This window comes from Thalassophryne amazonica, chromosome 2 (assembly GCF_902500255.1).
Source record: "Thalassophryne amazonica chromosome 2, fThaAma1.1, whole genome shotgun sequence".
In the NCBI taxonomy this organism is placed as follows: domain Eukaryota; kingdom Metazoa; phylum Chordata; class Actinopteri; order Batrachoidiformes; family Batrachoididae; genus Thalassophryne; species Thalassophryne amazonica.
In genome coordinates this window covers 27,398,864-27,415,744 of record NC_047104.1, presented here as the reverse complement: position 1 = coordinate 27,415,744, position 16,881 = coordinate 27,398,864, and the positions used below count along the sequence as shown (strand labels likewise).

The 16,881-nt window shown below is 42.6% G+C and overlaps 1 protein-coding gene across 1 annotated transcript in view; it reads right to left on the bottom strand.

Moving 5' to 3' along the window:
• Positions 1-2,166: 2,166 nt before the first annotated feature.
• The window catches only part of sv2ba (synaptic vesicle glycoprotein 2Ba), an 84,272-nt gene continuing 69,557 nt past the window's right edge, over positions 2,167-16,881 (bottom strand). The window contains exons 10-12 of the mRNA XM_034184524.1: positions 3,137-3,337; positions 2,900-3,059; positions 2,167-2,410 (exon numbers count right to left, since the gene is read on the bottom strand). Of these exons, the coding sequence (XP_034040415.1) occupies positions 2,227-2,410; positions 2,900-3,059; positions 3,137-3,337 (545 nt within the window). The 3' untranslated portion in view covers positions 2,167-2,226. The remainder of the gene's footprint in view (positions 2,411-2,899; positions 3,060-3,136; positions 3,338-16,881) is intronic.

Sequence of the window (16,881 nt, the reverse complement as noted above, 5' to 3'; positions counted from 1 at the left end):
GTTGAGGTTTTTTCCTATCAAAGTAAAAGTTTTTCCTCACCTCTATTATCAGTGTTTCCTTCAAAGGAGGATGGGTGGGTGGTAAGGTTAGGCCTTACCTGTATGCAGGGAATTTTTGTTTGGTTTGGTGCCGTTTATAAATTGAACTGCATGCACACACACACACACACACACACACACACACACACACACACACACACACACACACACACACACACACACACACACACACACACACACACACACACACACACACACACACACACACACACACACACACACACACACACACCCCAGTTGGTTATGATACGGGAACACGTTCACTCTCTGATGTCATGTGACAAAGTAAGAACTTTCCAGATTTGTGTCAGATCATGTTTTCACCTTCTTTCTGTTTAACAGCAGAGTTAAAATCTGTTAATTTACTTTTAAATTCTTTTACATTGCATCAGGCAAAACCACATGAAAGTTTGTGACTACATTAATGTTACACTACCCTTTTGTGTCTACAATTCATCAGGAAACTGTATCAGTTTTACTGATTCAGTAGATCCACAGTTTGTACCAGCCGGTCCATGTGGACCAGAACTAAAAAAGGTTCTGTAAAACGGTTCTTCAGCAGAACATTACGAGCATTAAAACACCTACATATATTTTACAGCTTTAAGAAAAACGGAACAGTTACATTTTGTCATGGCAAGATTTGACAGATTAAACTTTACTATTCTAGATTATCACCACTTAGAGAAGACGAAGAACAGTTACAGACCCACAAACGAACAAAAATTAAAAATCAAACCACGGCTGGATCTGGACACATTTTTGAAACTCTATCTGCCTATAAAAAAGTAAATCAAAAGGATAAGTTCACTTTTTAAAACCAGAGTCATGCTAAAACGCTGATAGCACTGTGATAGTACTTAGCTTCAGTCATTTCTTTGGTGAAAAATCCCATTTTTGAAAAATGACTATAGAAATAAATAAATACTTTAATGGATCAGCCGCCAAGAGTTAAATAAATCTATTGTACACTCAAAATAACACTGACGACTTGCTGCCTAATGCTCAGGATGTCAGTGCTGCAGCAGCTTTTTTCTCTAATATACTAGTTTGTATCAACGCTGGTTTAAACAGTTTTATTAATCTCATATTGAAAGTAAATGGTAGAATAAATCCAAAATGAGGTCATATAATTAACACACTGCAGGTCTTAGCGCTAAGCTAGCCAAAGCGGAAAAGACACTTATTTACTATTAGTTAACTACTAACTAACAGCCGTGGCTTTTTTTTTTTTTTTTAACTTTTTGAGTAACAAAGGAAGACATGAAAATGAAAGTAGAAATACCATCAAGGGTAAAAGTACCTGTAGAAATGTAGCAATATCAGCAGAAACACATTAATAATAGTTTTATACGATGTTTGAAGTCCTCTAGTATTATTTATACAAAACAGGATTTCTTTCAAAGAGTGACCTTGTCCTCCAGAGAGGGTTAACATGAGCAGAAGATATGAGTTTAGAATAAAGAGACTGGGTTTAGTGTGGATAAGAAGTGGAGCAGGAACATTCCAAGTACAACATGCTAACGTGAATGACATCGCCTTTAAAATATGAAGCTTAAGGAAAACAAAAACACTGAGGACTCCAGACAGAAACAGGTCATTTCATATCAGGTGATGCTCAGCAGCTGATTGGCTAAAAGTGGCTGCAAATATTCTGTAAATCAGAGGTCACCAATCCTGCTCCGGGAGGTCACCTGACCTCTTCCTGGCACCACCTATGTCTAACTGATTAATTCAGTTCTGCTCAACCAATCAAGAGCCAGGACACAGCAGATATGATTAATCATCGCTGCAGCAAATACAAATGGTGACATGTGGCAACAGGGTTGTTGACCTCCAGGAACAAAGTTGGTGGCCTCCAGAAGCAGGTTGGTGACCTCCAGGAGCAGGGTAAGTGACCTCCTAAACCAAGATTGGGTGACCTCTGGGAGCAGAGTTGTTAGCTCTGGGAGCAAAGATACTGGCCTCTGGAAGCAGGGTAGGTGAGCCCTGATGTACAACCAGATATGTTTTGAAACCACCAACATACACATGGTCACACAACCATCCTTTGAATTAATAAAACAACAACAACAACAACAACAACAAAACAAACAAAAAACAGCAACATAAAGGTAGCCATGGCTCAGCTGTGGTTGGGGTCCGGAGGCTGCTGGGTTTGGCTCCTCAAGAGAGGACTTTCTCCCGGGTTTCTGGCAGCTTCAGGGCCAGCAGACCTCCACAGACAAGGGCGGAGAAGGCCAGGAAGACGGGGATGATTTTGGTGATGCCAATAAACGCTGCAAAGATGAAGCTGGCAATGATGGCTGCAAACTTACAGATCGTGTTTAGCACACCAAATGCCGTCCCTCTGCAGAGTCAAAGAGTTTAGGTTAATATGACGGCGCATGTGGCAGCAGGTTCAAATAACAGAGCAAACTCATGAATGATGTTTTGACCATAGAAAGAAAAAGATGTCTCAGCAACAATGCCCTGCTCTCCAATTTAACGGCCCGCGGCACTGAGTGATTGTTTTTATCTTACGCGGTTTTATTTTCACAGTGATTCCAGACACAAAAGAACTGAACCCATGATCTTCACAGGGAAACGTACTGCAGCATTATGTGATCACCAGCTAAAAAAACATGAGCTTCATGTAGAAAAGATCATAGAGATTTTTAGCTTCATGGCTATAAGTGAATTATTGTGTATATTAAAGTTAAATATGAACATTCTTTAAGAAAAGACAAAATTCAATACTGTGCAGCAGTGAAGTTCACTAATGTGGGTTTTTGAGAGACAAAAGTGTCTGAGATCTTTGAGACGTGCTGGACTGTGGTGATGCAAAGGTGAGACAGACCTTTTGGAGGAGGAGTAGAGTTCCACTGAAATGACCTGCAGGCCATTCCAAGCTGCCACGCTCACCCCGTTGAACAGACATTGCCAACATATCACAGCTCCTTGGCTGAAACTCAACAGCAACAGGAACGTGCATGCAGATGATACCAGCATAGAACCTCCTGAAGACATACATGAAGATTATGATGGTGATACCTAAAACTCTGGATGTCTGAACTTAGCTGACTGTTTATCTCACCTATTATCTTGATTCTTCCAATTTTGTCCATGAACAGTGCTGAGATGATGTTGCCGGGCAACACAGCCAAACTTCCCAGGAAGCTGACCATGTAGATGACAATGTCATTCTCTTCCTGGAAGTTCAGGTGGCAGCCCTTCTTTGGGTGCAGGAAGGTGGTGTTCTCCATGTGACACTTTTTGAATTTTTCCTGCCAGAGATCTGGAGAGAAGAGCAGAAATTAAAGAAACAACAATCATATAAATCTTCTTCTTACACTCTCTGGGGAGGGTGGTATGTGTGTTCCTCAAGTTCAGGTCCTCTACCAGATGCCTGGGAGTTAGAGAGTTTGGTGCAGTATGTTAGCTGTTCCTAGGACTACACTCTTTTGCACACAGGCCTCTGATGTTGTGCCTGCTCGAGCCACTTTTTGAGCCACAATTTGGATTTGATAGCTCCTAGTGCTTGTATTACCACTGGGACCACTTTGGACTTTACCTTCCACATCTGCTCCAGTTACTCCTTCAGCCCTTGGTACTTCTCAGTTTTCTCATGCTTCTTCTTTCTGATATTGCTGTCAGCTGGGATTACCACATAGATCATAACAGTGGTCTTCTTATCATTCATTTCCACCACTACATTGGTTAGTTGCAGCTTCTTGTCTGTCTGGAATTTGAAGTCCCATAGGACCTTAGCTCTGTTGTTCTCAACTACCTTTGGTTGCATCTCCCATAGGGACTTAATAATAATAATAATAATAATAATAATAATAATCCATTCCATTTATAGGTGCCTTTCAAAAAAATCAAGGACACCATTACAATGCAGCAATAAGCAGATTTAAAAACATAATAATAAACAAATTAGAATGAAAAACTTAAAAGGACATTTAACAGTTAAAAAGAAATTACATAACAATTTCAAACAAACCAAAAGTTATCCAGTGAATGAGTGGAACTCATGGTGAATAGTCTTTCTTGAAGAAGTCGGTTTTGAGACATGACTTGAAAATAACCAGAGAGTCAATGTTACGGATATCCGGTGGAAGGGAGTTCCAAAGGTGGGGGGCAGAGCGGCTGAAAGCTCTAAATCCCATAGTGGTCAAGCGGGCAGGAGGAATGGTGAGGCTGAGAGAAGATGATCTGTGGGCTGGGTGTGTGTGTGTGTGAAGAAGTTCGATGAGGTACGGAGGAGCAAGGTTATGGAGTGCCTTGAAGGTTAGAAGGATGAGTTTATAGTTAATGCATTGAGTGACTGGAAGCCAGTGAAGTTGCTGAACACAGGGGTGATATGGTGAACGAATAGTGTTCTTGTGATGATCCGAGCTGCTGCATTCTGAACCAGTTGGAGCTGATGAAGAAGCTTTTGGGGGAGACCAAAGAGAAGAGAGTTGCAATAATCCAGGCGGGAGGCGACCAGAGAGTGGACCAGAATGGCAGTGCTGACAGAAATGAGTGACGGGTGTGGACAATTAATATTTTGAAGATGGAAATATGCAGACCGGGTGACATTATTGATGTGGGTTTGAAATGACAAAGTACCATCAAGGACGACACCCAGACTCTTGATATGAGGGAATGGGAAGACGGAGGAGTTGTCAATAGTAATAGTGAAACTGCTAGCTTTTTCAAGAGTGGATTTGGAACCAGCAAGGAGAACCTTGGTTTTGTCACTACTGAGTTTGAGACAATTATAGGAAAACAAGGGTTTGATTTCCTGCAAGCAATCACAGAGGGAGGTGGTAGGGAGGATGGAGGTGGGTTTGGTGGAAAGGTAGAGCTGGGTGTTGTCTGCATAGCAATGAAAGTGAATGTTATGTTTCTGAAATATGTTACCGAGGGGGAGAAAATAGATAATGAAAAAGATGGGACCAAGGACAGAGCCTTGGAGAACATTGGAGGAGAGGGGAGATGACTATGATGTGAATGTTTTTAAATGAATATACTGAGTGAGGGAGTGCATGATGAACCAATAGCTGCCAGTCTATGAAGGAGGTTGGAATGGGAAATGGTGTCAAAAGCTGCACTCAGGTCGAGGAGGATGAGGATGCATAGGAGTCTGGTGCCATCAGGAGGTCATTGATTATTTTAATTACAGCCGTTTCTGTGCTGTGGTGGGGACAGAAACCAGACTGGAACTGTTTGTATAGATTGTTATTGGAGAGATGTTATTGGACATGAGATGCAACCGTTTTTTCCAGGATTTTTGAAATGAATGGCAAGTTGGAAATAGGACGAAGGTTGCTGAAATTATTTGGATCTGAGCCAGGTTTTGTGAGAATGGCAGCAGATTTGAAAGGTGATGGAACAAAACCAGAGGTGAGGGAGGACTGGATGATAGCAGTAATCAGAGGTAACAGGGAGGGGAGACAGGCTTTGATAAGGGGTGTCGGGAGAGATGATTTAGATTTCCTGATAAGTTCAGGTATATCAGCAGAGGAAGGAAGGTGGAAACGTGAAAGTGGCTGAGGGGTGTGGACAGGGAAGACAGGAGGGGGTGAGCTGCAGGAGGAGCTAGAGGTTAGTTGCTGGTGGATATTATCAATCTTTGTATTGAAAAAGTTAATAAGTGTGTTACAGTGATCAATGGAGTAGAAGTGCGAGGGAAAAAGTCTGGTGGGTGGAGGGAGTTATTAATTAAAGAGAACAAAGTCCGAGGGTTGCCATCATCAGCACTAATGAGACCTGCATAATATTGTGATTTGGTTGTACTGATTGCGTCCTTATAATGAAGAATGTGGTGATGGTACATTTCTTTGTAAATAGACCGGTTTTATTGTAGAGTCTTTCCAGTTGTTGACCTTTAGCTTTGAGGAGGCGGAGCTGAGGTGTAAACCATGCTACAGAGTGGGTGAATGAAACAGTCCAGGTTTTTAAGGGAGCAAGTGAGTCCAGCAGGGGGTGGAGACTGTTGTAAAAAAACAGTTCATCTGTGGTAGAGGGAATGCTGGTATTGAGAAGTGTTTTGATGCCAGAAGTGAGAGTTGCCAAATTAATGCTCTTGATAATATGGAATAGGATGGTACGTGAGAGCTTGGTTTTGAAAATAGTTTGATTTAAATTAAAAGATACAAGCATACGGTCAGAAATACGGAGGTCAGTAGAAGAGCAGTTGAAAGGAGAGACACCAGAGGAGCACACCATGTCAAGGATGTGACCTTTTGAATGAGTAGGAAAATGCATATATTGCTGAAAACCAAAGCTGTCCATGCATGATGTGAAATCCATAGCAAGTAAATGATTCAGATTGTCCATACTGATTTTGAAATCATCAAGCACAATGACGTTTGGAGAGTGTGTGTAGAGGTGGGTGAGAAGGGAAGAAAATTCATTGAAGAAGTCCTTACTGTTTTTGGGTGGATGATACACAGTGGCTAGCTACTATGATCGGTGTTGGTCCAGTTATTTGTAAAGACACTAATTCAAATGATGAGTATCTTTGGATGGAGAAAGGTGAGACCTTTCACATCTCGCGGTAGATTATCGCGAGACCATCTCCCTGACTGATGAGGTGGGGCTGACAGAGGTCAATAAACCCAGGTGTTGCTTCATTCAGCTGGGAAAAATCAGGCACAGACACAACTTAAGGTTGAAGAGGAGGTCCCGGAGGAGAAGTCCTTTGCCTGTGTGTGAGCAAATGTTAAACAATCCAACTTTAACTTCACTGCGGTTGGAGGTGGTGCTAGCATTAGCCGACCTGGCTAGGCTGGCTAATACGCCAATACTTGGGGACTTCTAATCTGTATGCGGCACAGATGTACCTCTACAGGATTGCGACACTTGGTTGTGCCTCGTGTACACTGTGCTGGTTTGCATCTTTCATCCTGTTACTATGCGCTGAACTGTGTCTGTTGCACATTTACACAGCCTGCAGCTTGGGTCCTGTTGACTGTGGAAGACTCCTGCCTCTATGGACTTGGTCTGTAGGACTTGTTCTTGTGCTGCCATAACCAGAGCCTTTGTGCTGGCCTTTAGTCTGACTTTTTCTAGCCACTGGTAGGTTGTCTTGATATCAGTCACTTTCTCGATCTGTCAGTGGTGCATCCCATGGAAGGGCTTGGTCTTCCATGATACCATGACATCTCCTCCTCCTGCTCCTTATCACCACCTGTTTTCAGCTGTCTGAGGAATTCTTCTCCCCTGATCTCAGGGACTATTTTCCTACTGTATGTATGTTCCTTGTCTCAAGGAAGGTTTCCACCCAAACTCCAGTACCCTGAGGCTCTATGAGCAACGCAAGAAGGGAGGGCAAGGATTAGTGAGTGTCAGAGTCACAGTCCAGGATGAGATGAGCAGCAACCATGAATACATCAGAAAGATGGCTCCCTGAGATCAGCTGCTACAAGAATGCCTCAGGCAGCTGAAGACAGACATTGATAAGGGACAGGAGAAGAAGATATCATGGAAGACCAAGCCCCTCCGTGGGATGTACGATTGACAGAGAGGAGGTGACTGACATCAAGACAACCTAACAGTGGCTAGAAAAGGCTGGTCTGAAGGACAGCACAGACGCTCTGGCAGCACAAGTACAAGCACTAAGCACCAGATCCATAGAGGCAGGAGTCTACCACACCTGACAGGATCCAAGTTGCAGGCTGTGCAAATGTGTCCCAGAAACAGTCCAGGATATAGGAGCAAGATCCAAGATGCAAGCTGGGACAGTGTACAATGAGAGGCACAATCAAGTCTCGGGAAGTGTGCACAGGACCATCTGTGCCACATGTGGATTAGAAGTTCCCAAGTCCTGATGGGAGACGCTATCAAAGGTGGTTGAGAACGACAGGACTAAGGTCCTGTGGATCTTCAAATTCCAGACAGACAAGCAACTGCTGGCCAACCAACCAGATATAGTGGTGGTTAACAAGGGAAAGAAGACCGCAGTTGTGATTGATGTGACGATCCCAGCTGACAACAACAAAAAAAGAAGGAGCATGAGAAAATCGAGAAGTACCAAGGGCTGAAGGACCAACTGGAGCAGATGTGGAAGGTAAAGCACAAAGTGGTCTCAGTGGTAACAGAGCACTAGGAGCTGTAACCACCAAATTGGAAGAGTAGCTCCAGCAATTTCCAGCAATTTCCAGGCACAACATCAGAGATCTCTGTCCAGAAGATACTGTGCCAAACCCTCAAACTCCCAGGCCGCTGGTAGAGGACCCAAGCTTGAGGAACACACATACCACCTGCACCATGGAAGGCGAGAGAGAGAGATTTATTTACTTTATTTTCTTATTATGATTATGATGATTATATATATATACGAGGTCTGTTAGAAAAGTATCCGACCTTATTATTTTTTTCAAAAACCATATGGATTTGAATCACGTGTGATTACATCAGACATGCTTGAACCCTCGTGGGCATGCGAGAGTTTTTCACGCCTGTCGGTTACGTCATTCGCCTGTGGGCAGTCTTTGAGTGAGGAGTGGCCCACCCTCTCGTCGTTTTTTCATTGTTTAGGAATGGCTCAGAGACTGCTGCTTTGTTTGATAAAAATATTTTCAAAAACTGTAAGGCACAACTGAGTGAACACCATTCGATAAATTCAGCTGGTTTTCGGTAAAAATTTTAACGGCTGATGAAAGATTTTGGTCTGGTAGTGTCGCTTTAAGGATGGCCCACGGCGCCTGACGGCGATCTGCGCTTCGCGGCGTCGTCGTCTCGCCGTTTCAAGTTGAAAACTTCCACATTTCAGGCTCTGTTGACGCAGTAAGTCATCAGAGAACAGAGAACTTTCAGAAGAAGTCGGCATGAGGAGTTTATTCGGACATTCCATTGTTAACGGACATTTTGTAATGAAAGAACGTGCGGGCAGAGTCGCATGTCGGGCCGGACCCAACCGCAGGGGGTCGCGACAGGAAAAACACCTCTGTTGGAAACCTTAACGGGCAAGCTGGAACATGCCCAAGCTGTTAAACAATTTCTCAGTTACTCACTTGTTGAAAGCCATCAAAAGCTGCCTGAATTTTACAAATGGTTTTCAACACGGAGGTGTTTTTCCTGTCACGGCGCACACAAATTCGCCGAGTCGTCACGGAAACGACTTGGCAAATTTGCGAGCACGTCTTTCATTACAAAATGTCCTTAAACAGTGGAATGTCCGCATAAAGTCCTCATGCCGGCCTCTTCTGAATCTTCTCTGTTCTCTCCCGGCGTCCTGGGTGAATTAAGCCTTAAATTAGGATGTTTTCAGGTCAAAACAGGCCGATGACGGCGCCTGGAAGCGCTGCGCGACGTCCCGCTCTGTGGGAAGTCCTTACAGCGACAGAAACACCCCATAATCTCTCATCAGCCGTTAAACTTTTCACCGAAAACCAGCTAAATTTCTCGAATAGTGTCCACTCGGATATTCCTCACAGGTCCAGAAAAAATTTTGATAAAGCAACGCGCGCTGTCTCGAGCAGCGTGTGAAACAAAGGAATTCAGCCGAGAGGGCTGAACCACATCTCACTCAAGGCCTGCCCACAGGGAAATGACGTCACCGACACGTGTGAAAAAACTCACGCATGCGCACGAGGGTTCAAGCATGATTGGTGTAATTGCAAGTCATTCAAATCCATAGAGTTAAAAAAAAAATAAAAGTGCGGCGGCACAGGAAAAACACCTCTGTGTTGATAACCATTTGTAAAATCCAGGCGGCTTTTGATGGCTTTCAGTGGAGTGAGTATATGAGAAATTGTTTAACAGCTGGACATGTTCCAACTTGTCCTTAAGGCTTCCAACAGAGGTGTTTTTCCTGTGGCGGAGCGTCACAGTGGCTGCGAGCCGACGCTGCAATCCGCCCGCACGTCTTTCATTAAAAAAATCTCCTTTAACAGTGGAATATCCGGATAAAATGCTGAAACCGACTTCTTCTGAAACTTCTCTGTTCTCTCACGACGTCCTGGATCATTAGAGCCTGAAATGTGGAGGTTTTCAGCTTGAAACAGGCTGACGACGGCGCCTGGGAGCGCTGCATGACGTCCCGCTCCGTGGGAAGTCCTTAAAGCGACAGTATCACCTCAAAATCTCTCATCAGCCGTTAAAATTTTCACCGAAAACCAGCTTAATTTTTCGAACCGTGTCCACTTCGATGTGCCTCACAGGTTTAGAAAAAATTTTGATCAACAAAGCGCCAGTCTCTCAGCAACTTCTCAGACAAAGGAATTCCGACGAGGGGCTGGACGACTCCTCCCACAAGGAATGCTCACAGGCGAATGACGTCACCGACAGGCGTGGAAAAACTCACGCATGCGCACGAGGGTTCAAGCATGTCTGACGTAAAAACATATGAATGAATCCATATAGATTTTGAAAAAATAAAAAGGACCTATACTTTACTGACAGCCCTCGTATATATATATATATATATATATATATATATATATATATATATAAACAGCCCAGTCTCAAGTTTTTTTGTTTTTTTTTTCATGCTCCCGTGACGAAATGAGTCAAATTTTCGTGACGGGTTTTTTTAAACTCACTATTACTAACCCTACTCCTACCCCCAACCCTAACCTTAAGCATGACCTAATCCTACTCCTTCTCCCCACCCTAACCATAACCACCCCGACCCCCCACTTCACTTTTAATTTCGTGCAGCCATCACGGATTGAATTAGAATGAATTTGTGCTGCCGTGACAAAAATGAGGCGCTTTTTGTCACAATAACATGAATCAATAGATTAATGTGTATTTCATGCAGCTGAATCACAACTTGCTGTGAGACTGGGTTGATATAAAATCTAAGTGACCTCTGTGTTCGTGTATGCGTGCATGCACGTATGACTTAGATCATGGAGAAACTGTGGAGAGCTGACATTTGGTATGATTATATATTTTGGGTCAAGGATGAATGCTGGGAAAATGGAAAGGAATAATGTTTTTTGGAGAAATTAGGGATATTAGCTAACAACACTGAACAATGGACATTGATAATTGCATTCTGGACTCACATGCCGTTCCAAGCACAATGTCCATTGTTACTGGTTAGCTGAAATTCGAATTTCTCCAAAAATATTATTTGTATGTTACTGCTGCAAAAAAGTATTTGAACAGCTGTGAAAATCAATGTTAATATTTGGTACAGTAGCCAGAGGTCAAACGTTTCCTGTAGTTTTTCACCAGGTTTGCACACACTGCAGCAGGGATTTTGGTCCATTCCTCTATACAGATCTTCTCTAGATGTTTCAGGTTTGGAGTTTCAGCTCCCTCCAAAGATTTTCTATTGAGTTCAGGTCTGGAGACTGGCCAGGCCACTCCAGGACCTTGAAATGCTTTTTACGGAGCCCCTCCTTAGTTGCCCTGGCTGTGTGTTTGGGGTCATTGTCATGCTGGAAGACCCAGCCATGACCCATCTTCAGTGCTCCTACTGAGGGAAGGAGGTTGTTTACCAAAATCTCGCAATACATGACTCCATTCATCCTCCCTTCAATACGGTGCAGTCATCCTGTCCCCTTTGCAGAAGAGCACCCCCAGAGTATGATGTTTCCACTCCCATGCTTCACGGTTGGGATGGTTTTCTTGGGGTTGTTCTCATCCTCTAAACATGGTAAGTGGAGTTGATTACAAAAAGCTCTATTCTGGTCTCATCTGACCACATGACCTTCTCCCATGCCTCCTCTGGATCATCCAGATGGTCACTGGTGAACTTCAAACGGGCCTGGACATGTGCTGGCTTGAGCAGGGGGACCTTTCTGCCCTGCAGGAATTTAAACCACGACAGCATCATGTGTAGCTAATGTAATCTTTGTGACTGTGGTCCCAGCTCTCTTCAGGTCATTGACCAGGTCCTCCTGTGTAGTTCTGAGCTTTCTCAGAATCATCCTTACCCCATAAAGTGAGATCTTGCATGGAATCCCAGACCGAGGGAGATGGACAGTCATCTTGTGTTTCTTCCACTTTCTAATAAATAATCATAACAGTGGTTGTCTTCTACCAAGCTGCTTGCCTGTTGTCCATCCCAGCCTGGTGCAGGTCTACAGTTTGTCCCTGGTGTCCTTAGACAGCTCTTTGGTCTTGGCTATGGTGGACAAGTTGGAGTGTGATTGATTGAGTGTGTGAACAGGTGTCTTTTATACAGGTAACAAGTTCAAACAGGTGCAATTAACACAGGTAAAGAGTGCAGAATAAGAGGGCTTCTTAAAGAAAAATTATCAGGTCTGTGTGAGCCAGAATTCTTGCTGGTTGGTAGGTGTTCAAATACTTATTTGCAGCAGTAACACACAAATAAATTATTTAAAAAAAATCATACATTGTGATTTCCAGATTTTTTTTTTTTTTTTTTTAGATTATGTCTCTCACAATGGACATGCACCTAAGGGCCCTATCCCACTGGGGAGAGGATTAATTGTTGTCCACAACAAAAATGGCTAAAAGTGACAAATGTCCCAGTATGAATTATGGATATATTAATAATGTATAGCGAATATATGATGAACAATCATGGTTGTATAACGCATGTAGTGAGGAAACGGATCCGACGCATTGTGATTATCACGGCAGTATTACGGGTATATTATGAATGCATCACGCATGTGTTCACAACGTGCACGGCATCTGCATTGCGGACATAAAAGAAGCGCACTCGCTCCTTCGGCATCACTATTCACACCAACAATACAGCCTCTGGAGCAATTGCTGGACTCGAACAAGTTGATTGGAGTAAAGAAGCAGTGCACAGGGTGAGTGGTGACGACAGCGGATCGCATCAGAGCGCAGCTCGTCTGAACGATTATAATAAGAAGTTAATCTGTTATAAACACAGGAATAAATACTGTAACAGCTGCAGACAAGAACAAAAAAACATGCAACTGTTTTATCAAGCCTTGACAATGTAAACAAGTCAAATAATTACCTTTTTAAGACGGCTCAAAATGCTTTCTGCAGCTCTTTAGCTGCAGCTTTCTCTGTCATTCAGGAGGTGATTAGAGCCATTTTCAACAGCCAATTTGCACAATAAAATGATTAATCCGCCACGAAATAATTATTTTATATAGGCAGCATCCAGCGCAGAGCGCGTGGCAGCCGGTAGAACAAAGAACGGCGCCCAGCTGTGAACACAGCGCATCTGATTTGCATTCGCCTAAGGAGGGCTCTGCAAGAAGCATTTCAAGGTCCTGGAGTGGCCTGGCCAGTCTCCAGACCTGAACTCAATAGAAAATCTTGGAGGGAGCTGAAACTCCAAACCTGAAAGATTTGGAGAAGATCTGTATGGAGAGTGGACCAAAATCTCTGTTGCAGTGTGTGAAAACTTGGTCAAGAACTACAGGAAACGTCTGACCCTCTGTAATGGCAGACAAATGTTTCTGTACCAGTTGCATTGCATTGTGTGTATGTTGTCATCATTAATTTTCATCAAGCAATTTGTGACATTCATGAGACTGAAGTGAATGACGATAAAAGGTGATATAGTATGCAGTGGTGGGCACAGTTCTGATAAGCGATAATTATCAAAGATAATATTTTCATTATCAGATTATCTTTTTAGATAACTTTAAAACCATTATTGGACCAATTATCTTCTGATTAACTTTGTCCAATAACTTTTAGACTAATAAACAAAGCTTAACAGTGACAAGCATTTCTAAAATTTAAAATCAGTTCAGCATCTACCTGTTAAAAGTTTGTAACAGATGTACAGTTTATACCTTCTGCAAACAGAAGAGAGCAGTTTCTATGAAAAGTGTCTCTATCCTCTGCAGACAAAAGAGAAGTGGTAAAAAAAAACCCCCCCCAAACATTTCCTTTAACACCATACTGATATGATGGCAATATCACCTAAGTCATCCAGAGGCATACATTTTAACTTATGGTTCAAATTTTAACCAAACTATTTTTGGACAAGTTATTTAAAATTACTGTCATGTCTGAAGTTTTATAAAGTGAAAATATCAGATATATGTTTTAGTTTTAAAGTAATGTGCTAATTTTTAAGGTTTTGTGAGCACATGCTGAGCCCAGCAGTGCATTATGGGTAGGATGATGTAATCTCACGTTCACAACAGGACAAATGCAATTTAGACACTCTGTTCAGGCTCCACGGACAACAGCATTAAACTCTAGTGCCTAAAACTTTGTTGAATATATTCTCTGGGGTTTATAGATGTTGTTATTGTATTTGCGTTTGTTTAAATTCCACGCATTTTAAATGTAGCAGACAGGAATATCTGGAATTTTGTTTTCAAGGCCTCTACTGCCATCTACTGGCCAGTAGTGTTCATGGCAGTATTCGGCCCTAAGTACTAAGCATTTGGGAACCAGTAGATGGCAGTGTTGTATTTGTTTTGACCCCAGTTATATCAGATGATTGTCAAATCAACTTTTTGGCTTTGCAAATGGCTTTTTGTTTTTTTTGTTTTTTACAAATGAAGTTTAAAAACAAAACAAAACAACAGCAAATAATATAAAATAATAATAATAACATTACAAGACAGCTCTGCAGTGTTTGCACAGGCACAGTGCGAGTGGTTGGGTGCTTGTAGCTTTTCAGTAGGAGGATAACCTCACGACGGCCGACCAGAATAATATAGAACAGGTTTGATTTTCATTTGACCATACGATCACGATCAGGAGGTGGTCGTGAGATGTTAAAGCTTGTTACTCCATGTACACTACACGATGCAGGACGCGCGATTAACCTGAAAATCGGTCCAAAAATTCCTGCATGAAAAATCATCTCACACAGTGTAAAGCACGTTTTACAACATCATAAAATGTGCACACATTCTCTCCACATGCAAAACATTTTGCGATGACACTTCCAGGGCTCCGTAAAAATGCCTGTTTTTACAAATAAAAAATGAACACCAACACACGACAGACGTCACATTAACGTGTTGGTTTACATAATGAATGACTGAACCAATCAGTGTTTAGCAGAGGCACTTTTACCCAGAATCCTTTGCGATTTGTCTGTGTTTGTTACAAAACCTCAGAATTAGTGCATTATTCAACATTAAAAGATATATGCTATATTTTAACTTTGTACAAATGACAGAATTGACATTAATGCCCTTACCAAAAAGTAGTATATGCAAGTATATTTCAAGTATACTTCTAGTTTACTTGTTATATACTTATCGGTACTATTTTTGGTAAGGGTGGAGTTATTTTATGGGTATTAATGTTATTTATAAATCAAAACCATAAGTCAGCATGACTTTATTTTCAAGACCTCCGCCTGAACGGAGTGTTGTAATTGATAGAAAGCTGGCTTTATGGCTGCTCTCAGGGTGCCTCTGTGTTGGGACCTCTGTAGTAAACAAGAGCTTCCAGCAGGGGCATAATGTTCAAAGACAAAAGTGTGGTCTCAGTGTGGGTGTGTTGTTACTTTTAATATTAGTAGAAGTTATTATGGCATTGAAACTTAAATTCGTTTTACTAGTAGTTGCAAATGTACCAGAGAAAATATTGGAATTTGTTATCGGTTATCTGTAACTTCCGATACATTTTTGGGTGGTTTATTGTTTTATCTTTATCGAAGATAAGTTTTCAGTTATCTGATTATCTGTTATTGAAGTAAATTTTTTGGTTATCTGTACCCACCACTGATAGTATGTCATGTCACTGCAATGCTCTGGCATGCCGTACACAGCAGGTACATTTTCATTGCCCTTTAACTGGCACACAGCGTGCGCTGGCCTGTTGGGATTGTAATTAAAGTGCACCCTCACCAGCCGCTACTACGTAGTAAGTACAGTGTGATGTTTCCTGCCGACCTGAGGACCATGTGAACTGCGAAATAAGGGCTCCAGTGAGCGGGTCGTGATCTAATAAAGAAGGCTGACTGTGTGTGTGTTCATGCATGTACGCTTTCAACCTAAGGGCCCTAGTGACCTCCCCCTTGGTGCCCCAGTCACCATAGCAGGTTGGTGTGATTGCTTAATTACTGTGGCTGTGATAACGACACACACACACCCAACACCACACACACACACACACACACACACACACACACACACACACACACACACACACACACACGGTCAGCCTTTATATTAGATATAATAACTAGCTGAATTACCGTTCTCCACACAGGTAATGACAGACGCTTCCTTTGATGACACGACGTTCCTCTGCGATCACCTGACAACACCTAAATGTCAGATCAGTGTTTAACGTCTGAGCAGAGTTCACGCGGGTCACGATCCACTGTCCCTGTGGTGAGAGTCAACCAGGCTTCTCTGAATCTAAAAACCTGAAGGCTGAAGAGGAAGAACAAATCTGTCCATCTCAGAAGTGACCTTTCACTGAGGTCCCTCATCGCTGGGACTAAGCGCTGCACAAACATGCTCAGATGTTAGGCGTGCACGTGTGCGCTTACATGTGAACAGTGCTTAAACCTAAAACCTCTCTGAAAGTGACATCATCAGGACGTCAGTCTAAATCTGCCTGAAAAGTTCTCCTTTGCTTTCTTTCTTTGTCATATTTGACATTGTAGAGAGGAACTGCAGCTCAGGCAGCTGTTATGAACTGAGGGGTTGTGGGTTTGATTTCCAAATGTAGCTGACTGTATTTTATTTCAGCTACTCCCAGTAGGGGGCGCCACAGCAGATCATCTGTCTCCATCTCACCCTGTCTTCTGCATCTTCCTCTGTCACTCCAACCACTGCATGTCCTCCCTCAGCACATCCATAAAACTCCTCTTTGTCCTCCCTCTTCTCCTCCTGCCTGGTGGCTCCATCTCAGTATCCTCTCCCTATATACCCTCTGTCCCATCTCTTTATATGTCCAAACCATCTCAGTTTCACCTCTCTGACTTTGTCTCCATGCTGTCCTACTGTGCTG